At 44.2% G+C, this 25,880-nt stretch overlaps 1 protein-coding gene across 2 annotated transcripts in view; it reads right to left on the bottom strand.

Annotated features, from left to right (window-relative positions):
• The window catches only part of PTPRN2 (protein tyrosine phosphatase receptor type N2), a 485,678-nt gene that overhangs the window by 382,471 nt on the left and 77,327 nt on the right, over nt 1-25,880 (bottom strand). For both annotated transcript variants that reach the window (XM_066238054.1, XM_066238053.1), the window contains exon 2: nt 19,913-19,963. In XM_066238054.1, coding sequence (XP_066094151.1) covers nt 19,913-19,963 — 51 coding nt within the window. The remainder of the gene's footprint in view (nt 1-19,912; nt 19,964-25,880) is intronic.

Raw genomic sequence — 25,880 nt, forward strand, 5'->3', positions numbered from 1 at the left:
GGCAAAAGTTGTTCATAATATCCCTTTATTGTCTTATTGGTGTCTGTAGCATCTATAATGATGTCCACTCTATTCCTAGTACTAATAATTTGGTTCTTCCCTCTTTTGTTCTTGATGTGTTGCCAGAAATTTATAGTAAAACCTTTTTAAAGAACCGATGATTGGCATCGCCCATCGTCTCCGCTGTACATTTGTTTTCTGCCCCAGTGTCTCTTGCTCTTTATGATTTCCTTTCTCATATTTTTTCATTCATTTTTCTGCTCTTTTTCTAAATTCTTGAGATAGACACTTGAATGATCTTTTTCAACTTTTTTTCCTTTTTAATAAAACATTTATGGCCATAATTTCCTTCTAACTATAGTTTTCTCTGCATCCCACAAATTTCATAATGTTGTATTTTCATGATCACTCAGTTCAAGATACTTTCTAATTTCTATTGAGATCTCTTTTTGACATACGAGGTATTTAGGAGAGCAATTTCTAAACATCTAGAGATTTTCTAGTTACCTTGTCTTTATTGGTTCTTACCTTGATTTCTTAAGTCATAGAAACACTCTGGATGATTTCAACCTTTAGAATTTTTTGCCCAACACAATCAATTTTGATAAATGTTCCATTTACATTTGAAAAGCATGAATTATTTCTCTGGATGGCACAGCTTTCTGTGTCAGTCAGGACTGCTCACCTTGTTCTTCAGATATTCTGGATGTTTCCTGGTTTGGTTTTTGGGAGGTGTTTTGGGGGAAGATTTTGTTTACTATCAATTTTTTAGTGAGATATGCTAAAGTCTTTAACTGTGATTGTGGATTTTTTTCTTATGTTTCCTTAGGTTCTCTCAACTTTTGCTGTATATACTCTGAAGTTATATCTATCAGATTTATAAATCCTGTGTTCCTGTAGTTTGACTCTCATGTTTTATTATGACTATCTTTAACAGGCTTCTTCCTTAAAACACACCTTCGATCTGGTGATAATCTTTTGGTCTTTATTTTCAATCTTTCATATTCTGACATTTAAGGTGGTCTCTTGTAAGTAACATATAATACGGTTGTGTTTCTTTCATGATAATCTTTCTTCTTCAATTGGAATATTTTGCACAATGATTTCCAATGCAGTTACTGGTGTACTGGGTGTGGGATGGTCAGCAATGGGGGACGGCCATGTGGAGAACCCAGACCCGGGAACTTAGCTAGGACCGCCCACAGCCAAGCACGCTAAAAAAAACTTCCCAGGAGTCCTTTGGAAAAGAGCAACTGTCCATCAGCTAGTGAGATTTCATCACGTCATATTAGCTCAACCACCCTAGAGACCCTTTAAATATCTCTCACACAAGTCACTCCATGCGACTTCCTTGGCCTCTGTGTCCCCGGGACCAGGGAACATCGCTGGGTGGGATGTGCTCTGTTACTCAATAAAGCCTTTTATTATTCCACATTTTGTGGCTCCGGCCCCTTCCTTCTTCCTCAGCGGGGAAAAATACCTTACATTTTGGCGCCGAAAACCTGGGAGGAGTTGAAGTCCGCAAGGACCGCTCCTCTCCCCTTCCCCTCTGAGAAAGAACCAGGACCTCTGACCTTCCACCCACTTTGGTGCTCGGTGTGGTAAGTCTCCTGCCTTCAGCCTCCCTTCAGTTCTTTCCTCTGAGACTCCCTGTGCAAAACCACAGCTGCGTCAGGGACCTCTTTTCCATTCTGTTCCGAGTGCGTGTGTACCTGTGGAGACATTTCGAGCACATCCACTTTACCTTATCTCTCCGTGGCCAGAGCTTGAGTTTTGTGACACCAATGCTCATCTCTGACCACTCCGAGGATTGAGGGCAGCCATGGGGGCACAGGAATTTAAACCTAATCCAGAAACACTCCTGGAATTGCCTTATACGAAATCTCTCCTTCCATAAAGAAGAAACTGTTCTTCTTCTCCACTGTGGTCAGGCCACAGAACCCACTGGATAATCAGACCATGAAGCCTCCTGAAGGGACTTTCGGTTTAACACCCTCACCAATTTAACTATCACCAAAAAAGCTGGGAACTGGTTGGAGATCCCTTACATTTAGGCCTTCCAGTTATTCGCACTCCCGTTCTAAATCTTTGTGCCACCTGTTCTACCACGCAGGCCTTTTTTTGGCCAGAGAAACCTCACCTAAAACCTCCACTCCTAATATTTCCTCCTTTGTCCGACCCCCAACTCTCTCCACCTCACGCCTAACCCCCGGAGGTGCCCCTCTCCCCTCTCTCGGGACCCCTCTCTGGTCCCTCTGTGGACCTCTTTCACTCGGGTCTCTTCCCTCCAAGAGCCCCCTCCCTTAGCAGAATCCTGTTTCTTATTCACTTGCAAATTCCATTCTCTCTTTCTCCACCCCTGCCGGCCAGGGGCCCTTTCCTTCTCCACTGTGTTCTTAAGCCCGTCCTCCATCAGGCAATTCTCAGCCTGGCATTGGCCTTTATACTGGCTTGCAGGATGCCCAACCCCAATTTTATTGCAGGAAGTTTTGGCCCTGTCCTGCCTCTAGCTCCAGCGTTTCTGGCAGGATCTGGGTGTCAGGCTCCCCACGAGCCCCCCACCTCTTATTCTCAACCCCAAAACCCCTATCCAGGACCTGTGAACACAGCATTTAAAGTTTTTAATGGTCCTAACTAGTAGAAACAGGCCAAGGCTGTTTGCCAGGCCCGCATGCAGCAGAAGGTAACACTCCAAACCCAGGCTCTTGTGGCAACCCTGAGGCCGGCAGAGCAACAGGGGCAAGGCACAGGAAGTGCTCGACCCAAGTCCAAGCCACAAAGAGGAATCCCTACCAAGAGCTTGCTTTAAATGTGGCAAGCAGGGTCATTGGTCCTGGCAGTGCCCCTGTTCGAGGCCACCAACTAAAGCCCTGCCCTAACTGAAAGAAGCCCAGTCACTGGTGGAGCAATTGCCTGTTGCCTTTGGGCAACAGGCTTTTCCTCAGCATCTCTACGTGGAGGATGAGCCACCCAGATGGGAGGCCAGTCCAGCCAGATGGGCCCATCGCTCAAACTCCTGGGACTAATGCCCTGGACTCGGAGACCTTCATCATCCTCACCAAACCCAGGGGTAATGCCACAGGAATGGGTAAGTCTATCTCATTTCTTGTGAACATGGGAACTGCCTTCTCTGTTTTGCCATCACACTCTGGACCTCTAGTTCCCTCACAGGTCTCAGTTATAGGAGTGGATTGGACCCTTTCTTTTACCCTTCATATGCCACCCCTGACACGCAGTTTGGATGGAATCCCCTTTTCACACTCGTTCTTAGTTATGCCATCGTGCCCTGTACCCCTTCTGGGTCAAGACATTCTACACAGTCTCAGAGCCACTATCCAGCTGACAGCATCTTCCCACTTACTCCTACTATTCCTCAATACCAAGGGCTCTCCCATAATCAATGCTACCCTCATTTCTAACCATGTCTCTCACCTCAAGCATACCCTCATGCAGGATCACTGGCAGTTTGGAACCACTGGGCCCTAGCTATCTCCAGCTCACCAAAAGGCTGGACCCTGCAAATCCCCCTATTACTCCTCTTTTTCTTTTTTAAATCCTTATAGGACCGCATCTGCGAAGTTTCTCAACTCACAGCCAAACAGATGTTCCTCCTGACACCTCTCAAAGCCACCACCTGCTGATCTCCCCCTCTTCAGGATGCCCCTAATCAGCAGGAAGTAGCCAGATGACTAAGTGGTGCCCCTAATTAACACAAAAAGATCAGAATGTGGGGTGGTCAGCAATGGGGGATGGTCATGTGGAGAACCCAAACCCAGGAACTTAGCTAGGACTGCCCACAGCCAAGCGCGCCAAAAGAAACTTCCCAGGAGTCCTTTGGAAAAGAGCAACCGTCCATCAGCCAGTGAGATTTAACCACATCATATTAACTCGACCACCCTAGAGACCCTTTAAATATCTCTCACGCAGGTCACTCCATGTGACTTCCCTGGCCTCTGTGTCCCTGGGACCAGGGAACATCGCCAGGCGGGATGCGCTCTGTACTCAATAAAGCCTTTTATTATTCCACACTTCGTGGCTCCGGCCCCTTCCTTTTTCCTCAGCGGGGAAAAATACCTTACTTACACTGGGGTTTGCACCTACCATCTTATCATTGGTTTCTTTATTTGCTCTACCTCCTTTATGCCTACTCTTTTCTCTCCCTTATTGTCTTCTTTTGGAATGAGTATTTTTCCCCTTTGTTAGCTTGCTTGCCTCTCTATATGGTCACTTTCGAGACTTCAACATGATCCCTGACTTGTTACAGTATATACCAGGGATAGTCAACCTTTTTATACCTACCGCTCACTTTTGTATCTCTGTTAGTAGTAAAGTTTTCTAACTGCCTACTGGTTTCACAGTAATGGTGATTTATAAAGCAGGGAAGTAATTTTACTTTATAAAATTTATAAAGCAGAGTTACAGCAAGTTAAAGCATATAATAATAATTACTTACCAAGTACTTTATGTTGGATTTTCGCTAAGTTTGGCAGAATAAATCTTTATAAAAACAACTTACTATAGTTAAATCTATCTCTTTATTTATACTTTGGTTGCTCTGCTACTACCCACCATGAAAGCTGGAACGCCCACTAGTGGGCAGTAGGGACCAGGTTGACTACCACTGCTGTACACAGTCATTTATTCACAGGTGGGATGATCCTGAGAACTCATCACATCCACCAGCCAGGGCCTGTGCATGTCTACCACCTGCTCACCACCCTGCTCTCTATTCCTTCCCACTTCCCCTTGCTTCCGTGTGGGTTATGTCTCATCTGTCAGAAGACCTCCCCTTAGTGTCTTAGTGACTTCTCTTACTGGAGTCTCTTAAGTTTTGCTCATCTGCATATGTCTTTATGTCATCTTTATATTTGAACAATAATTTCAGTGAGTATTGTATTTCTAGGTTGACAGTTATTTTCTCTCACCACATCAGAAGTGCCTCTACTGTCTTCTGGTTTTTAGTTTCTGCTGAAACAGTTTTATTGATGAATGTAATGTTGCCTTCCAGATTTGTTCTTCAGTTATGGTCTTTACTTATTTTGCTGTGATGTTCAGAAGTGTGGTTTTCTTTGCATTCAATCTATGATGCTGAACCATACAAAACTGCCAATATTCAACCTTATTATACCTACAAAATGGCTATTTCGTAGAATTTTTTAAATCCAAGGTTTGGTATCTTTCTTCAGTTTTGAAAAGAAATCTCAGACATTATCTCTATAAATCTTGTTTCTGCAACATTTTCTCCCCTATTCTGGGACTATAATTACACAGATACGAGACCTTTCCAAAATATCTCCTATGTCTCATACACTGTTTTCTACAGTTTTATCAGCTTTCCTGTTATTCTGCCTGGTTATTTCCTACTGACCTATTTCCAGTTCACCAATCCTCCCTTCTGCCATTCCCAATCTTCAGGTATATCTATCATTTAGTTCTTAAATTCAGTGCCAGTACCTTCATCTGATTATTCTAATCACATAATCCATTTCTCTGGTAAAATTTTTATCCTGACATGTATTTTCTTGAACATATTAATCACAGTTATTTTAAAATTTAAGTGTGATGAGTACAATAACTGTCTGCAGACATAATTCCATTATCCATTTTCTTGTCTTGGTCTTGGACATTCATTGATGACAACAGAATGTCAGACATCATGTATGAAAACTGCAGAAGCTCAGGGGATTTTATCTTCTTACCTTCCTTCTTGGCTAGACAGGCAGACTGAAGGTAGATCACTGAAATCCAATCAAGACCTGGCCCTAGTCATTCTCATAAGGGCTACTCTTCCTCAGGTTTACCTATACTCGTAAGATGTAACTCATCGGGGATATCAGTTGAGACCCAGGGTGCATGCTCTGACCCCCTCCTTCTTTGAAGTTCTTGAATTCCAGTTTTGTCTCTTCGGCATCATGAGACCACCAGTCTGCTGTGCTTTTTCATGCTTTCCTGGTTAGCCTTTACCCATGCAACTCAGAAGCCAGGCAAATGCCTTCAGGGACAAAGCCACAGGTGCTGTACCTATTTCCCTGCTCTGTAACTATTTCTCTTTGGGATCTAAAGAACTCCACATTCATGTGATCCACTGTAGTTCATATAGTTTCAATTTCATATCTGTGATTTAATAACAGGTTGAACACCACCTTATATATTTCTCGGTCATTTAGGTTTCTTCCTTCGACGTTTCTGTTAAAATGTTTTGCCGGTTTTTCTTCTGGTTGTCTTTCTCTTAATAATTGGTTGGGATTCTTTATAAACTTTTACTCTGAGACCTTTGTTGGTTATATGTGTTAAAAATATCTTCTCCCATTCTGTCCCTTGTCCTTTAACTTTCTTAGTATGCTTTTTATTAAGAGATGTTCTCGCCTGACCTGTGGTGGCGCAGTGGATAAAGTGTCAACCTGGAAATACTGAGGTCGCCAGTTCGAAACCCTGGGCTTGCCTGGTCAAGGCACATATGGGAGTTGATGCTTCCAGCTCCTCCCCCCTTCTCTCTCTCTGTCTCTCTCTCTCGCCCTCTCTCTCTCCTCTCTAAAAAAATGAATAAATAAAAAAAATCAATAAATAAAATCTTTAAAAAAAAAAAAAAAAGAGATGTTCTCAATTTTAATGTGGGTGAAATTTTCAATCTTTTCCTTTTTATGTCCTGTTTCAAAATTTTAGTCTACTCTGAGGTCACGGAAAAGTTATATTCTCATCTAAAAATCTTTATAGTTTTGCCTTTCAAATGTACAGGAATTGTTCCTTATGAAAGAAATTAGGTCCAGTTTCATTTTTTTCTAATATGCATCCCAGCTGTTCTTCATCTTCATTTTTTCATTCAAAATGTCTTGAGGTCTTTCTTTATCAGCACATACACAGTTCCACCTTGAGGAAGAACCATCATTTAAAGAATATTTAGGGTATTCATGGTTTTTATTCTATTTCAATGTTTCAAAGAATCATTTTACATTTGATTCTTTACATATATGCTTAAGCATAGTCATCATGTAATTTCATAGAAGTGGATCTGGTGAGTTAAAAATATGTGCATTTTAAATCAAAACGGCAATGAGATACCACCTCACACCTGTTCGATTAGCTGTTATTAGCAAGTCAGGTAATAGCAAATGTTGGAGAGGCTGTGGAGAAAAAGGAACCCTCATCCACTGTTGGTGGGAATGTAAAGTAGTACAACCATTATGGAAGAAAGTATGGTGGTTCCTCAAAAAACTGAAAATAGAACTACCTTATGACCCAGCAATTCCTCTACTGGGTATATATCCCCAAAACTCAGAAACATTGATACGTAAAGACACATGCAGCCCCATGTTTATTGCAGCATTGTTCACAGTGGCCAGGACATGGAAACAACCAAAAAGCCCATCAATAGATGACTGGATAAAGAAGATGTGGCACATATACACTATGGAATACTACTCAGCCATAAGAAATGATGACATCGGAACATTTACAGCAAAATGGTGGGATCTTGATAACATGATACGAAGCGAAATAAGTAAATCAGAAAAAAACAGGAACTGTATTATTCCATACGTAGGTGGGACATAATAGTGAAACTAAGAGACATTGATAAGAGTGTGGTGGTTACGGAGGGGAGGGGGGAATGGGGGAGGGAAAGGGGGAGGGGGAGGGGCACAGAGAGAACAAGATAGAGGGTGACGGAGGACAATCTGACTTTGGGTGGTGGGTATGCAACATAATTGAACGACAAGATAACCTGGACTTGTTATCTTTGAATATATGTATCCTGATTTATTGATGTCACCCCATTAAAAAAATAAAATTATAAAAAAAAAAAAATATGTGCATTTTAAATTTCCTTGGATATTGGGTTCTCTGTCTTGCTTAAAAACATTAATTCCTCTAAAAATTATTTTTTAAATTTCCCCAAGTTTTTCTAGTACTTAAAAAATTGCATTATATTTTTAAGTTTCTGAGCCATCTGGATTTTATTTTGGGGTAAGGAATTTGGGAGGGATCCAACTATATATTTTCCAAATGTCTGGCCAGTTGTCCTTAAATCATTATTGAATAATACATTTTTCCCCACTGATTTAAAATGTCACCATTATCATATACTAAAAACTCATATGCATTTGGGTCTATTTCTAGACTTTCTATTCTTTTCCTTCAATCTGTCTATCTATTCATAATCACCACCACTCAGGTTTAAGTATTCCATCATCACAGAAGCACCACAGCCTGGGATGGTCAGGCCACACCCTGCATACAACTTCTCTGGTTCATAACTTTCCTGTTTAGTCTCATATTTATTTCTCAGCATGAACTTTAAACCTAATTTGCTTAATTTCAAAACATTTTTGTTACTATTTTGTCATGGCTATTTAAACATAAATGTTAATTCATAGGCCATTCATTATTTTGACAATATTAAACCCCTTTACCAGAAACATTGTCTTTCCAATGATTCAGCTTCCCTGTTTCTGTTCTGGAGAGTATGGACTTTCTTTTTTCCTCTGCTCTTCATGCCTCTTCCCTGTTTCCATCTATGGTCAGAGATGTCCTTCCCGGAGAACTTATTGTAGTGCTTGTTCATTCAGGGCAGCTAGCAATACATTCTCTCAATTTTTCAATGACCTCTAAATGTCATTATTTCTATTTCCTTTTATAAAGATATTTCCTCTAGGTATAGAATGTTAGATTGGCAGTTATTTTCTTTCCATTCTTTAAAGATAAAATACCATGATCTTTTAGATGCTCTTAACTCTGCCAAAGTTGTCTGTGAACTTCATAAGGAACCACCCCCAAAACCCATGGATTTAGAACAATAATCAAGTGCTATTTCTTACTGCCTATGAGCAAGCTGGCTCCCCATGACTCTGCTCCTCCTGTGGCGTTAGTGGGCTGACTCACATCTTCATTAGAGGAGCAGGAAAGGTCGCTAATATCGGCACCAGCACCTCTGTTACTTCAGCCTCATTGAACTGCCAAGGTAAGTCAGCAGTGGTTCCCAGACAAGGCACAGAAGGAGCTCATCCATAACACAGTTGCTCAGCAAAGGAGCTGTGTGTAGGTGGAGAAATCATAGCAAGCCTCCCTTGCAAGCTTATTGCCACCTTTCCTCTGACTCCTTTTAGGCTTTTTAAAATTTGTATTTTCAACAATTTCACTTTGCTGTTCCCAAAACGCAGATATATGTGCATTCTTCTTGGGATCCATGGTGCTTTCTGAATTTTTGCTTGGTGTCTTTCATACATTTTGGAAACTCTTTCCTATTGCTCCTGCCCATTCTCTCTCCTCCCTTGTGGACTTCAATCATAGTATACCATCTCTTTACCATGCCCACATACCTGGCCCGTCTTTATATTTTTCATCTTTCTTTTTTCTTTTTGGAGACGGTCTCTTGGCCTACTTCATGCTCACTAATCCCTACTTCCACTATGTCTGATCTGTTGTTAAACCCACCAACTGCATTCCTAAATTTAGTTTGTGGATTTTCCAGTACTAGAATTTCCACATGGTTCTTTCCTATATATTTTACTTCTCTGAAATTCTCCACATAACTATTGAGAAGTGGATGACATTGGGAGAAGGGATCCCAGGGGACATTCTTGTTGGAAGTATATGAAAACCATTAGCTGGATGTGCCTGAATACATGGATTGGGAACAATGTGTACTGTGCCTACAGGAAGCACAGAAACTATTCCTATATTTTATAAAACTGCAAACTATGCTATCAGCTAGAGACCCAGTGCCCACCATACCCAGGGCATCCCCGCACTGGCAGCCAAGTCAATGCCAGAAAGGAGTCTGCAGAGCAGCCAGGCACAGTTTGTGAAAATAACTCAAGTGCCAGCTGGAGGCAAGAAAAGTAGAGCAACCACCTGCCTGACAGCTAAGTAGGAAAAACCCCGCAAGTGGACACTGGATCAAATGGGGGACTGTGTGTTACAGCAAGGAGTAGCCAATGCTCCCACTCCTCAGGCATTGAAGGATATGCATAGTGTGTCTCCACGTGCAGTGAGGAGGTCACAACCCAGCACTACAAGCAAAAGCACAGATAAAGCTAAGACGAACTACTGAAAAATCCCAGCCAGCAGAACTATGATGATTTATGTGATAAACACAAGTCAGCAGTGAAGTTATGGAGACAATGGTGCCTTAAATTCACTTTAAAGAGGAGAGAAAAACATGTAAATCTGGTAAGAAATTGAAGCAAAACATAAAAATTAGTAACATTTAAAGTTGTTTATCTCTGTAACTAGAATTTTTCTGATATATATCTTAGGTTGAGCTATTAATGAGTAAAATATTTTATTTTTGAAGCATAATTTATCAAGAAATAGATAAGGAACTTTATTCATTTGTATCCCTGTCTTTACATGCCAGGTAGGTGCTGGACTTGAGCACATGTTCTCTGACCCCTGAGCGAGCCTATAGCACAGAAAGCCCAGGGTCACATATGCAGTTGCGTGTGTAGTCACGTGTGTGGTCATGTGTGTTTAGCTGCTCATCCTGGTCTTCCTGTTGTATGATGAGTCTGTGCAGTGACAAAAAGGACCTCCATAAACACAGAATTTATCTCCTCACCTTACATGGTGTAAGCTTAAGTCAGTGGCCTCCAAAAATTAGGTATTTCTATTGCCAGAGACCTAGTAGCTCCCAGATGTGGCCTTGCTGTGTGGGTTGGATTGAGCTGTGTTCTGTTTTGGCCAACTGTTCACATTCCTGCTTTCCTGCCACCGCATCCTATTTCTCCAACAAAATAACAGCCTTACAAAGAGCCAGTCTAGGATGCAATCAGAACTTTGTGGTTCAAGTGAAATAAAACACATAAAATCTCCAATAAATTATAAAACACTGTTCAGGTATTAGCAATAATTTGTAGCATTTTTACAGTCTTCCTGTATCTTGGGCTAATATTAATAATGAAACACAGAATGCTGTCACTCAATTAAACTAGGGTTATTTACTTAAGACAGTTCTGCATTGCAATCTGCAATTTCTTAAATGGCAAATTAGTCATTTGCATTGATTTGCATCTCCACAGAGAAATATCATTTATGCTAATGATGCTCTTGCTAACAAACCATGGAAGTAATAATGAGGAGACTGAATTCCCCTCCATACCTTTAGCTTTGTTGCACAGCTCGTATCTTAGTGCAGATGTCATGGAATTTTTAGGGTGGGAAGGTTATTAGATATCATCTGGCCCAGTGGTTCTCAACAGTGAGTGCACATTAGAGTCTCTTCAAAGAGTTTAAGAAAAGAAGAAGAAAGGAAGGAAGAGATGGAAAGCTGATGCCTGGCTCCTCCTCCCCCCTCCCCTCGAGATTATGCTTCAATTCAGCCAAGCAGCACCTGGGCACCAGGATTGTTTGAGAGTGTCCAGACATTTTCAATGGGCATCAGTGATTGATAACACTCCTCACTTTACAGGTGAGAAACCTGGCACCTTCAATGGAGAAGTGACTTGAATAGAAGAAGGTCAAGAAAATAGTCGGTGGCAGAGCCCAGACTGGCCCTTAGTTTCCTGACTTCCAAACCAATGTGTTTGTATCACAGAGTTCATGACCACAGTGTGTGTACAGAGGTTCACATCCATGCACATGCATGTGTACACATGGGCACACACACACATGTTCACACACATGCCAGATGAATCATTGGCATCAGGTTTTCAGATTAAGAAAATGAAAACAACCTGACTTGTGATGGCACAATGGACAAAGCATTGACCTGGATTGCTGAGGTCACTGGTTCAAAACCCTGAACTTGTCTGGTCAAGGCAAATACGAGAAGCAACTACTACGTATTAATGCTCCCTATTCCTCCTTCTGTCTTCTCTCTCTCCTCTCTCTAAAATCAATAAATAAAATTTTTATTTAAGAAAAAAGAAAATGAAAACATTAATATACAATGTACAGACCAAAAACATGTTAAAGTTTGGGTATAGTTGTTCTGTTTGTGACTCTTTTAAAGGGTAAAGAATTGAAATACTAAATGTTGATACACATATTTTTTGTGACCAAGAGGCACCTGCCAGCCCTGCTAAAGCCTTCTAACCCTGACCCAACAGGGCCAGTAGGACACACATGACTCAGTGGTCTAAGTCCAGAGACCAGTCTGAACCAATCAGATTAATGGATGAAGTCGATGATCAGGCACTACACACGTGAGATTGACAACTAGCCCTGCTTCTGTGGAGGTCTTATACTTGCTCAAGTGCATTTCTGTTCCCTGGAACACAAGAACTACAAACCTTACCCAGGTCATCAGAGGCGCCAAAAAGAGCATGTGCTCATGCTACACAGCTTGTGGGAGAGAAAACCTGCCAGAGAAATGGAGTTTCCCTCCCACCATCATAATAGGTCTGACATGTTAGAAATAATACAGTTATTTCTTCCCTGTTAACTGAACCAGGTAGTGGGAATTCCAGTGCCCTCTCAGTGAAGACCACCAGGCAGTGTGAGGGGGGACAAGTCTGGGGATCAGAGGGCTCAGAATCACGCTCTGCAACGCCTAACCCAAGGGATGAGCACAGACTCCAGGTGGCACACACAGGCCTGGACCCACACTGACTACTCATGGGGATTTGTGTTCTTATTGTTTATTCAAAACAACAGACTCACATGGTCTTTCCAATATTGACTAGTTATGAAGCCACATCAGAAAGGACAATATCAGGGTCATATCAATGATGCTGAATTGGCAAAGGTCGCCAACATGTCCTATACCTGAGAAGACGCAGAAGAACTGTCCTCAGCCATTTAATACATCGACAAGTATCAGTCCAAAGGCAGGAAGAATCAGCCTGCGCCTCCATGAAAATTCAGCGCCCAGAGCAGCTAAGAGAGAGATGTGCACCTTATGAATGGGTCCAAGTCCAAGCGTCTCAGTGTGGCCCTCCCACAAGCATGACTCCTGACGCAGTGGGCCTTTTTGCCCTGTCTGCCTGTGAGGCTGCCACCACCTGGAGACTGAGAGAAGTGCAATGCATGATCTGGCAGAGCGGAGCCTGCGCAGGTAACGAGCTACCGATGCATTGAGCCCATTGCTCCTGTCCTTGGACTCTCTCTTTGAGCACATGTGTGTGCTGGTAGTGGTGTCTGTGTGTGCACAAATGGTGCTGAATCTGTTCCAGCTCATCTCAAGTCACTAATGTGGAGGCTCATGGCAGCATTTCTTTTCCTGTTGAAATGCCAAATTAACTTTGCTTCACAGCACTTAACTCAGGAATTAATTTTCTTTCCCTTTTCAGTTTAATAATTGGAATTTGGAGTGGAACGATTCTCCTGGTCATGCCGAGTGACCTAATCCTGCATCTATGGGCTTTGGATCTGCATGAGAGGTGCCCACTGCCCTCTGTGAAGATGAGGGAATCTGGTTCCACTTGCAGAGCAGCCTCAGACGAGACAGATTGTTTTTGTAATTAATCACCAAGAACAATACGAAGGGGGCAAGACCATTTAGCATGCTACTGGCTAGATCTTTTGCATGAATCGAATATCACGAGGAAATGTCTGCCATGCCTCTGTGTTAATGGACATGAAAAATGGTGTACAGGGCATATAGCAACTGCTAACAGCTGTTACCTCTGGTGGGAGTGAGATTTGGTGGAGTAGAGGGATATGTTTCCAAATTGTTTGTTTTTAATAAAAATGTATCCATATATTATTTGTATAATTCATTCTCAAAGTAAAACATGATAAACTTAAAGGGCAATGAACGTTTTCCGTTTATAAAATTACCTTCATTCAGGCTCAATCCCCAGAGGTGGGCCATAGGAGGGGACACACCATCACCCAGCCTCTTCCCCATGGGGAGGGCAGAGTGTCAGCAAGAACTGAGGACACTCTTCAATGAGAAGGACCTGAATGGCTGAGGGCATGAGGAGAACCATGCTTCCTTAAAGAAATCACTTCTCTGACCTCAGACAAATGGTTACCAATCAAGTTGGGGGGGGGGGGTCAGTGGAAAATCGTTGAGTGAATGGATAAAAGAGTAAATGAATGTGCCTTCCGTCTTGGTTTCCACAGCACTGGGACTCTCCACAAGAAGCTCATCCAGAGCCTCCAGCAAAAGGGTTGACACACAAGCACTGCATGTTAAGTCCCTAAAGCTGTTTCAGGAATTGCCCAAAAAAGTGAGTGAATGGCTACATTGGTGAATATGAAAACCACAGATTTGGCCTCTATCTCCTGCTGATAAAATGATCACTAAAGGCCATTTTCCTCCACATCTTTACCCAGGATTTATAATGCCATGCGCTTGTGATTTATCAGAAAAAGCTGCTACCACACTCTACCTCCTTGCTGTCTAGAAACCCAATCAGGTTACCACTGCCAGTAAATACTTCCACCGTGCTGCTTTATTACCAGAACAGTGGTAGCCAGAACTGGGGCATCATCTTCCCCAAAAGTGGTGAAAATGGTTATCATAAAGTTGATTTTTGTAAAGCCGTTTCATGGAACCCACTGTAAAGCTTCCCCAAATTGACCTTAAGAACCAGAGGATCCTGAAGTCGGAGCTCACCCTCCTGGGGAAGCCAGTGCCCTCCCCACAGAGCTTGCTCAGCCAAGTCTACCCTCACAGGAGAGATGGCTTCCCTCACAAGCTCTCAAGTGCTCGTGACTCATACAGCGTAGATTTTATTGCTACTACCTAATCTCCTTCTCAGACCCATGGTACTTTTTCATAGTCTCCCACTTGTCAAATTAAAGCTTCTTATTATTCTATTTTTTCCAATGCAATAAAACAGAATAGCTCTGTTTATCAAATCTGCCACAGCTTGCTGGGTACCCCAGCAGGTCACAACCAGCAGGTAACAGACCCAGCTTGTGATCGCTAACACAAAAATAAAAAGAACTAAAAGAAAAAAAAATGTTCTGAGAACTTTCAATAAAAATATTAATTTGGTCTGCTTCATTTAGACCTCAAGAAAGCTTTAGAAAAAGAAAAAAAGGAAGGAGGGAGGAGGGAAGGAGAGAATGAGGGAGAAAAGAAGGGAGGGGGGAAAGAGGGAGGGAGGGGAAAATGTCACCTCAAACGCTGGGGGTTCAGGAGCCTGTGCCAGCCTAAGACCAGCAGCCACATCTCTGATCCCCCATCCCTTGCCAAAGGGCCAACACAAACAAGAGACAATGGGACAGAGCTTGAGACCTGACCCCAGTCCTACCTATCCAAGATTTGGTCTCAGTGTCCCCTCTGAACCCAGCTAGGCCCAGTGAGGCTCTTGTTCCACTGATGGGTGCTATTTACTGGAGCTGGAACAGTCGTCCTGGAGGGACAGGCTGTCGTCCCCTCCCCAAGCCCAGTGCTCACTTCTTCCCCTTCTGGACCCCAAAGGTGTACAAAGCTGGACTTACTGAGCTGTTCCATACCCAGACTTTTGTCCAGTTACCTGCCCAGTACTAAACCCATCATGCAGACCACCTTCCAGGTACCATCTGTCCACCTGCCCACCACCACAGATGCCCAAGACATTTCCACCACAAAACTTCCATCTGCAGCCAGAACAGGAGTCTCATGGCTCCTCCAGGGCTGCCCCTGACTGAGGGCCAGGGGCTTGGCTAGAGTTCTAGCCCATACAGGTTAGGACCCAAGGCAGAAGGCATTAACCAGACCAGCAGATTCTGAAATGTCTTTATGAGATTAGTTTTATTAAAAGTAGCATGAGAGTTCTTTAAATAAATAAAGCAATGCCAAAATATTTAAGCATGAGGTAATAATGCCCATATATATACCCTCTCCAAACTGTCCTGAAAGATGACAGCGGTCCTTTCAAATCTCTCTTCCTGGCCACACAGAGAGGGAAACACATTCATATATTGTCTTTTTCAAGAAATAGAATTAAATACTCTGGAACTTATTCTACTTATCAAATAACTGATATTTTTCTGGTCAGAAAATAGACATTTAACTCATCTCTAAGTAGCTGCATAATATCCCATACTATAGATCCACCATAATTTATGAAACTATTCTCATTGGTGGACTTATAGACATTGTTACAGTCTTTTTCTATCTTTACTTTTATACATGTGAATCCTCAAAATAAATAAAATCATTAGGTATTTTTCATTAAATAGATATTACGAGATTACAGAATGTTGCCAACTCACATTTCTACCAGCAGAGTGTGTGAGAGCCCACTGCCCTGGGCTCTCAACAGCACTGTGATGTGTGGTTTACATTTATAATCCCCTCGTCTCTATTGAGGATGAACACATTTCATGTGCTATGAGAGCCATTTTCATTACTGTGTCTGTAAATTACCATTCACAGCTTTGCCCATCTTCCTATTGAATTCCCTTTTCCTTATAATGTGTAGAAGCCCTGTTTAATTAAGAATATGAACTCTTGGTCTGCCAAAATGTTGCTAATGGTTTTTCCAGTTTTTTAAATCTTTCTTTTAATTGTGCTAAAATACACATAACATAAAATGTTCCATCTTAATCATTTTTAAGTGTCTAGTGCAGGGCATTAAATACACTCACACTGTTGTGCAGCCATCACACCACCATCTCCAGAGCTTTCTCACCTTCCCAAACTGGAATCCTGTCCCCATTAAATACTCATACCCCTCTCATCCCCTGCCCCTGGCCCCCACCACCATACTTTCTGTCTCTATGAGTCTACTACAGGCATACATCCCTCAGACCACTGCAATAACTTAAATATCACAATAAAGTGAGTCACACGAAGTTTTTAGTTACCCAGTGCCTATAAAAGTTGTCTACACTATACTGTAGTCTGTTAAGTAGGAAATAGCATTATGTTTTTAAAATGTGAACAACTTATTTAACATTGCTAAAAAATGCTGACCATCATCTAAGCCTTTGGTACATGACAGTCCTTTGGCTGGTGGAGGGCTGATGGAAACACAGAATCTGTGAAGCACAATAAAATGAGGTCTGCTTACTCTTGGGACCTCATATAAATTAAGTCACATAATATTGGTCCTTTGGTGACTGGCTTATTTCACTGAGTGTAACGTCTTTGAAGTTCGTCCATGTTGTAGCCTGTCAGAATTTCCTTCTTTTGTAAGCCTGAATGATACTCCACTGCATGTACCGACCACATTTTGCTAATCCATTCATCTGTCAATGAACACTCGGGTTGCTTCCATGTTTTAGCTACCTTGAGTAATGCTGCTATGATACAGGCATACAGATTTCTCTGAGTCCTTGCTTTCCATTCTTTAAAGTATATACTCAGGCATGGCTGGGTCATGTGGTGACTTCATATTTCATTTTTTATTAATAAATAATTTTTTATTAATTTTAATGGGGTGACATCAATAAATCAGGGTACATATATTCAAAGAAAACATGTCCAGGTTATCTTGTCATTCAATTCTGTTGCATGTTTCATTTTTTGATAAACTGCTGAACTGCTTTCCACAGCAGCTGCACTACTTTATATTCCCACCAACAGTGCACAATGGTCCCAATTTCTGCATGTCTTCCCAACAAATGTTTTCTAGGGATTTTTTTTTGTTAATAGGAGCCATCCTCATGGGTGTGAGGTGGTATGTTAACTTTGACTTTCTTTATATGACCCTTGAACAACACAGTTTGAACTGCAGAGGTCCTCGTATTCTCAGGGTTTTGTTGGGTTTTTTTGTTTTTGTTTTTTTGCAATATACAGGCAGCCCTCCATATCCCTGGGTTTTACATCTGATTCCAACTAGGAATCAGAAATAGTATTTTCCACCTGCGGTTGAGAATGCTGGGAATTCATGGATGCAGAGAGCTGACTGAATGCCTTGCTCTTCCCTATTTTATATTAGAGACTTGAGCATCCTAGGATTTTGGTTTCCACGGGGTCCCAGAACCAACACCCTGCAGATACTAAAGAATAACTGTACTTTATCCCATGCAACCATTTTAATTTTAATTGTGATGAGCAAGGTCTGTTGGGCTTTTGAAAACATATATAAAGTTAGTAGATTATATATTTCTATATATCTCCCAAGAAAAGGGAGGACAACGGAGAGAAGAATGCTGTGTCTAGCCGAGCCACGCCTCTGTCCCCCACTTGCTGACAAGCCGTGTCATGTTGTCACCACCGGCAACCATAAATCCAGGCCAGCTATGCGTACACAATTTTGTGAGATTGGACAATGCCTGCTTTGCTGTGTCTTAGCCAGCCCTTCATTGTACTAGAGAAAATAAATATTGCCTGTCTCCATAGATCAAGGCCTGTGTATTTATATTTACATTTAAATTGCTTTCCTTTACCAAAGAATTCAAAGTTATTATCTTATGTAGCATTAACGTAATTCCGTGTCAGGGTGGGGAGGAGAGAAAAAGCCCCGAGAGTGGCCATGACACCCGCGCCTGCTCTCCATGCAGGACAGAGTGAGAAGAGAGAGCTGCAGCTTTTACCCTGCCATGATGCTATGCCTGTAATCAAATTAAACACACACACACACACACACACACACGTTTTCTTCATAATCAATCTTCACTGAGGGCAGATGAACTATTTTTAAAAATAAAATTATTTTTAAACTACTTTTAAATAAAAACTGCAGAAGGTTCAGCTGTAGGGGCTAGAGTGGTGTCAAAGAGAGCAGACCATCCATGTGCAAGAACGTGATCTGCAGGTGCTCAGGCGGGCAGGGACATGTCATTTGTAAACTGCATCCTGTGATCACCACTTTCCCCCACCCCTGGTCACTACTCATCACACTCTGCACAACAGTTGTCCCCCTCAAAAAAAGGAACCATCCAGAACTGTCAGCAATTTGTCCCCAGGGCCCATGAGCTGCCAGGACACAGACCTGAAATCAATGGTCAGGGACCCAGGACTATTCTCACTGCATGCTGCTCGAGACACATGGTTTTTTCCTTGAGTACCCTCAGTAGTGTCTTACCCCAGGGAGGGCCTCATCAGGACTTGATAAAGGGTCCCAGCAGCCTAATGTCCTCTGAGAACCAGGCTGCTCCCACAGGTACCCACATGTGGAGCGCTTGTGCCAAGTCAGAAACGCCACAGGCAAAATCCAGGCAGTAACCAAGTCCACCTTCCCCCAAACACACACCATAAACTAAGGACAGTCAGGCAGTAAGCGAGAAGATAGCCCCCACCTCACACTGGTCTTCCTATGCTGCCCAGGCTCCTATATGAAGACCCAGTTTGACTTTGAAAAAGCTGCCTTTGGGATTTCCCGTGTGAGTATCCTGGCCTAAGTCCCTTCCCTTAGTGTTTGAAGGGCTGCTACCCAGGTGCATGCTGCCCCATATTGTCTAAGATGTAGGTTTTATTCTTCTTCTAAGAGGCAACCCTTCTGAGCACATCCAACCTTTCTGAGACTCACAGGGTGGAAAGTGTATGTGCCCGCCCCTTGCAGAGCCCAGGCACTGGGAGGACGCCCTGCTCCAGTGTCTTAGGTCCTGCCTTGGGGTCTTTGCACTCTACCTGAAAACCTCGAGCACCAAACATTTTCTCCCCCATGAAGAGAGGAAGAGGGGTGTCCAAAAGGATGAAAAGCCTGCCTACTGGCAGAGAGCAGAAATGAGTGGAGTGTGACAAAATGAGAAGAGCAAGTGGGCTGTCGGAAGTGAGGTTCAGTGCTCAGGGGTGCAGAGAGGGAGGCAATCTTATTTACTCATTGTCAAGCTCCAGATTCCACCACCCATTGTTGAGAAGTTTCTCATGAATGACCTTAGAGACTGGAATACAAACACAGCTATAGATGCAGACACACATGCATGCATATAAAGAGCACGTTCCACTTCCACTAACTTTCCATGTTCTCCCCTTTTAATAATGTCGAGAGACGTTTCGGCTCCACAGCTCCTCAGGAGCACCCAACAAAGTGACCCTGACACAGAGCCTTCATGCCACTCATTGGCCCCATCTGTGAGGTTGCCTTGGTTGGCAGAAAAATGTAAACCCAGCCCCACAGACACATGCTGGGCAGGACTGCACACTCACCATTGACACAGGTCTCAAACGGTCTGCAAAGGCCATCTTCCAGTAAGCATCCTGGGAGGAAAAAACAGAAAACAGAGCCGAGTCAGCCGTGAAGATGGGGAATGAGTCCATCAGAGACCGTGGCATCAGGAAGCTCCCAAGTCCAAAAGAGACAGTGCAGACCCACACACCGCTCCCTGCCTTTGGCTTTTTTGAGATGATGCTGGGTCATTTGGAAGCCAGAACATGCCCCTGGCTTGAGTCAGTGAGAGAACCAGCTTTTCCACTGGAAGGACACTCACACATTTTGTCTCTTCCAGCTGCCTGCCTGAGGAACCCTTCAGGTGAGCAGCTGAAGGGTATGAGGTGGGACATTTCCATAGACACCCACTTGGTGGAACTGCCAGGGGGCCAGACCCATGGACTCTGTCAGCATCATCACCAGGACAGGCCCTTCTGTGCCCACCCCCACTATGTGCATGCCCAGTGTGGATGAGGCTTACCTTTGTTCCAAGATTAGAGAGGAGGCAGAGGGAGGACACTGGTGAGCCACAAGGAGAGACAGACAGAATGCAAAGTGAGTGCCACAGCCAACACACTGACCTCTGTGGAGGGGCTGGGATTGGTCAGGGAGGGCAGACATTCTGCCCTGTGTTCTAGTACATCTTAAATGCAGAGAAAGGACAGAGAAAACCCATGCTTCAGAGATACAGCCAGTCAGGGGAGTGCCATCAACACTCAAATGAGGACCCATCCAGGGCCCTGGCATCACATAATCACACCTACCCCAGTGAAGGCCATAAACCATCAAAATCCTGATGTATTCTGAACACACCACACCTTTTAGCAACACCAAGGACATGTTCCTGCAAAAGCATAATGTCTTTATTCCTGTTTCTCCAACTGACAAACTCTTATTCATCCACTAAGACTCAACTGAAAAGACCCCGTGGAATCTCCCTACAACTCTAAGTGAAGGTTCCCTTTTCCTGAAACAACATAATCTCATGGAAAATGGCATTTCCTTTTTTAGTTTCGCTTCAAGACGTCTTTACCTACTTCACCATGCATTCAGCTCCCCATTTCCCAGCTCTGCTCCCTGCCCACTCCTGTATCTCTGCCCCTCCTCCCTCCACACAATTGCTTCTTTCCTGGAGGACCAGAGCCCCGCTGGTGATGCAGAAAAGAGCATACAGCCAGAGACTTAGGTAGACTGACTCCAACCCAGTTCTCCCAAAAGCAGTAACCTTGAGAAAGTCACTCACCCACCAGGTCTCAGCACTGGGGTCAGAAGAGTCAGAGCCAAGGTAGCAGATCTCAAAGACTCTGCTCAAGCCATCCAAGAGACTGCACCACAATGAGAAACAAACCCCCAAAGGTCTCCCTCAAGGAGCCTAGGCCTCCAGCTATCTCTCCATGCCCCAGGGTTTCCTCAGGTGCCCAGGATGAAAACAGTGTTTCCAGTGCCGCAGAAGACCCTAGCAGGGGTCTCCAAACTTTTTACACAGGGGACCAGTTCACTGTCCCTCAGACCATTGGAGGGCTGCCAAATACAGTGGTCCTCTCACTGACCACCAATGAAAGAGGTGCCCCTTCCAGAAGTGCAGTGGGGGCTGGATAAATGGCCTCAGGGGGCCGCATTGCGGCCGTGGGCCATAGTTTGGGGATGCCTGCGCCTAGAGGGAGGCAGAATGTGGGGACTTGGGCAGCCCCACAGCTCAGGCCTGAGACGCGCTCACATTCAGAGTTCTGTGTTTGTCATGTGGAAATGACAGGTGATAGACCCTGCTAGAAAAGGCAGCAGGAAAATAGATGCGAAGGAAATGAGACTTGCATTGCAGTTAACTTTTGAATCCCAACCTTGGAACAATAACCTGTGATCAGCATAAGCTGATTTGGTCCATTCCAGGGAACTGGTGAAAAACTGCGTCAGAACGACCTCCACCAGAGGTGTTCCCATTTATTTACTTCCAGAGCTGCAGGGGTTATGCACATTTCACCCAGCCAGGCAATAAGCTAATTGACTGCTAATTTGCTCCTGTTGTTCTCTGCTTTAAAATAAAGAAAGGCCATATTTCATTTTAAATATCAGCCACCTACTAATACTAATTATGACCATAAATCATAGAAAGAAAGACATTTAGACACTTGGCTCCGCCCTGTGCTCAGACTCACACTTCCTTCTCCAAGCTGGCACCTCTGTCCTCCCCTACAGACCAGAACATGCGTTCACACTCACAGACACACACAGATGCACACACTGCACAGACACACACAGTACACAGACTCTCACAAACACACAGACACACTGTCACACACTCACAGACCCACACACCGAACCTCTTCAGTTCTAATTCTGCTTCCCTTTTATTTTCTCAGAATACTGAGAAGCACCTTGTCACCATCTTCTCTTATCCAATAGGAAATGAAAGTGGATCCAGCTCTTCTGTGAGGAGCCAGGCCAGCCCTGCTTCTCACAATCCTCACTTTAAAGAGGCTTTTTGAAAGGAGTTTGTATTTTGTGGTGGAAAGAGTCAATGTGATCAGGTTCCCTCCCTACCTGATTGGTTGGAAACTACAGGCCCACACCTGCCATGAACCCTGGCTCAGGCATTTTCCATTCGCAAGGTGTCCCCTGCAGAATGAGATGTTGCTACAGAGGTGAGGGTGGCCTGAGAATTAAGGGATCCATCCCACCCAAGCCCCATCACCAATGTCCTACCCAACCACAGGTGAGACAATTACCTTCCTGGTCTGGTCTGCTCACCTGACAAAAGGGAATTGAAGTAACTCCCTCCCCCCACCTCAGGGTTTTTGCAAAAGAGCTGAGATTGATGCAAACACACACTAACATAATAGAGAGGTTTAGTACCAAATAATGTAAGAAAAATATCAATGTAAGATTGATCCTCTCACCAAAAAGCACAATAGTTTCTGTCTCAGATGGGCCATATGAACAGGGGCAGCGATTTTGGATCTTCTACAAACAACTGGAAGATTCTTAGAAACCAAGAGTATTCTCACCCAATTTTCTCAAAACTGAGAGCTGACAACACTTATAAGCCAAGAAGAGTTCATGTCATAGCCAAATGAAACCATAACAGAACCCACCAGCACACGGATGGTGTGGTGCATGTTAATCACAAGCATGTTGCCACCCTCCCCATGGTGATTTTTCCACAAAAAGCAGAGTTCGCTCACTCGTGGATTTTCTGTGACTTTCATTTCTTTCTTTGGGTTCCCAGAACAGTAAATAATAATACCATGGAATGAAATCTCTGGTACCTTGTTCAGTCTTACTCCCATGCTTATACTAAAGCTGGCATTTGTCGGTGGATGTGACCACACACTTTTCATGCATTATCTCAAATCTTACCAACAACCTTGCAAAGCACCCACTCCCGTGTTACAGAGAAGGAAACTGGAGTTTCCTTCAGTCCCACTCAAAGCCTGGTCTGTCTCTCCCCATGATCCCAGGCTTTCACACACCATTCACCTGGGCACAGAGGCAGGGGCGACCCACTAGCACTTTTCTTGGTGAGACTGAGCATCCAGACCTTCTCAGCCTGTGGTCTCAACTCCTCCCTCCCATCTCTACCTACAACCCTCACTCTTTTATATGCTGGTGCAGCTCTGGGGAGAGGAAAGGTAGGTCTGTACCATTAAGTAGCCAGCAACCTTGTGTGCATGCACCCCTGTGGGTCTCTGCCACCTGGAAGGAAGGAGAGTCACTAACGTCCTCAGAGAGGCTCCTGCACCTGCACAACTCTCCCAAAGCAGACACCCTGGGCTCCACCTGTCTACCCTGGCTCAGCCCCAGGGAGCCCCAAGGAGCAGCTCCCAGTGGGGCAAGAAGTGACAGCAGGCCACGCAGAGTGGGTAGCTGTCGATGCCTGGACTCATGTGTCTTCACCTCCTACAGACAAATAGAAGATGTGGGCAAAGCACCTGCCCTGAGGCCCATCCTATAAACCCACTACCAGGACACTGCCTCAGATGCAGCCCATCTGAGGCCTGTCTCAGGGCAGATGCTGAGGACACCAGAAGAATCGATGGGAAATCAGCCCAGGAGCAGGACCCCCCACCTGGCTGTGCCCCAGGGAGCCCAAGATGAGCAGACATCTTTAAAATTGGTTTTAGTGTTTGGTCATGGGTCTTGATTTGGTGCCCAGTTTGTTCTCCTCTAACCTGGACCACTTCCCTTCTGGGAGCTGCTTCTAGGTTCTGAGACATCTGGATAGCCGTGCTCCATATGGTATATGTGGGCACTTTATATACAAAGGCATCTGCCTGAAACAGCTGCCTGAACCAGAGCTGGTCTATCTCAGGGAAAACCTGCTGCAACCCCCACGATGCCCATAATTTGTGGTGGGCCCTACAGCCACCATCTCATCTCCAATGGGTGCCAGGCCAGCAAGTACAGACAGCTCTGGTGCACAGTGGTCCCCTATCACTCTCAGACCCAGAGTGGGCATGACACTGTTTGCCGGCTGCACTGAATCCCCCACATTCCTGTTGTTCCTGTCAGGCCTTCCCTGGAGCATGGCAGGCACCCCAGAAACTGGGCTATTTAATACACGAGGAAATCCCTTCTTGACTTATAAGTATACAGACCTGAATGAGAGACCTTCCAAGGATCCCACTCTCAGATGTGAGGAGCCAGACCTTAGCAATACGTTCTCTTAGTTCAATCACTCCCCTTTTCTTGGAAAAGTGGCATCGAACCCCAGGTAGCACTACAAGACACTTGCTAATCCTCAGATCCAGCTGCATTACCTGACAGTTCACCTCCCATGGGGCAGAACGCCTCCTGAGTGCACAGGGAGACACTGTGTCCTGTCCTGGATCAGGAGCCTGGTGACCTGACCAGCTGCAGTGGGCAGCCCAGGGGAGTGGCGCTGGGTGGACCCGCATGGCAGCAAGCTTCCTTCCTCTGCCAGGTCATAGGGGTGGCCCCTATAAATATCAGAGGAGCATATCCTGGGGTCATCACTACCCAGGTGAGGAGAACACAAGCTCCGCTCCAACTGCAGGTGGAGACTGGTGGGCAGCCTGGCTCCCACTCCTGACAGCTGCAGGGACACAAAAGCAATTTTGAATTAGGTGGTAAGCCAATTTCAAAGACTGTAAACCCAGCTGATATGAGCTGGCACCTGACAGCGTGATCAGGACAACACCTGGCATTGGGCAATGTCAGAGATGGCTGTCACCTGGGCAGCTAGCATGTGACTTCTTCAAAACCTGCAAGTCACCCACTGCATTCACTCATTCTCTTCACTGGGCCAAGCAAGTGGAAGAACGTCCTCCTTATGTGCCATACACACCCCAGCCAGCACCCCACAACCCAGAGACATGGGAAAGAAGGGTGGGTCTCAGGAAATACTCTCAGCTCCTCACAACTGCTTCTGATAAGGTGTTTATGCCACAACGCTACCCAGTTTTTGTCCGGATAACATAACAGATTTCATAACTTAAAAATATAAGACAAAGTTAAATAATATAAACCTTAATTCCCTTCAGTGACCAGCTAATTTTCTAGGCACAGAGCTCACTGCCCCCACCCCCAGAGACCCTCACACCCACTGCCACTTAAACCTTAGAAAAAAGCAACTATGCTTTGACCGCATGAGTACAGTTACTATACATTGTACAGTCCTTCATAACTGATATTGATCAACTGTGAAAATTCCTTATCAATTTGGTTTCAATGCCAGAGACTACCAAACAGTGATTCTTATCAAAGCCATTTTATCTCTCTCCCTAGTGGAAACAGAGGGCTACAAAACCTGAGGTTCTGGGAATTACATTAAATGATATTCTTTTTTAGGAACTGCATTAGCAAAGGAAAGAGAGGTGTGATATCTGAGACATTCTTTTTTAAAGTCTTCATCTTTAATATTCTGAGCAAGGAGGCAGAGGGGCCCTCTGCCTCAGGGTAGATGAGCAGCCTTGGCAGAGCTCCACTGTCTGCTCAGTCTTCCCAGCTGTG

Source organism: Saccopteryx bilineata, chromosome 6 (genome assembly GCF_036850765.1).
Source record: "Saccopteryx bilineata isolate mSacBil1 chromosome 6, mSacBil1_pri_phased_curated, whole genome shotgun sequence".
Lineage (NCBI taxonomy): Eukaryota > Metazoa > Chordata > Mammalia > Chiroptera > Emballonuridae > Saccopteryx > Saccopteryx bilineata.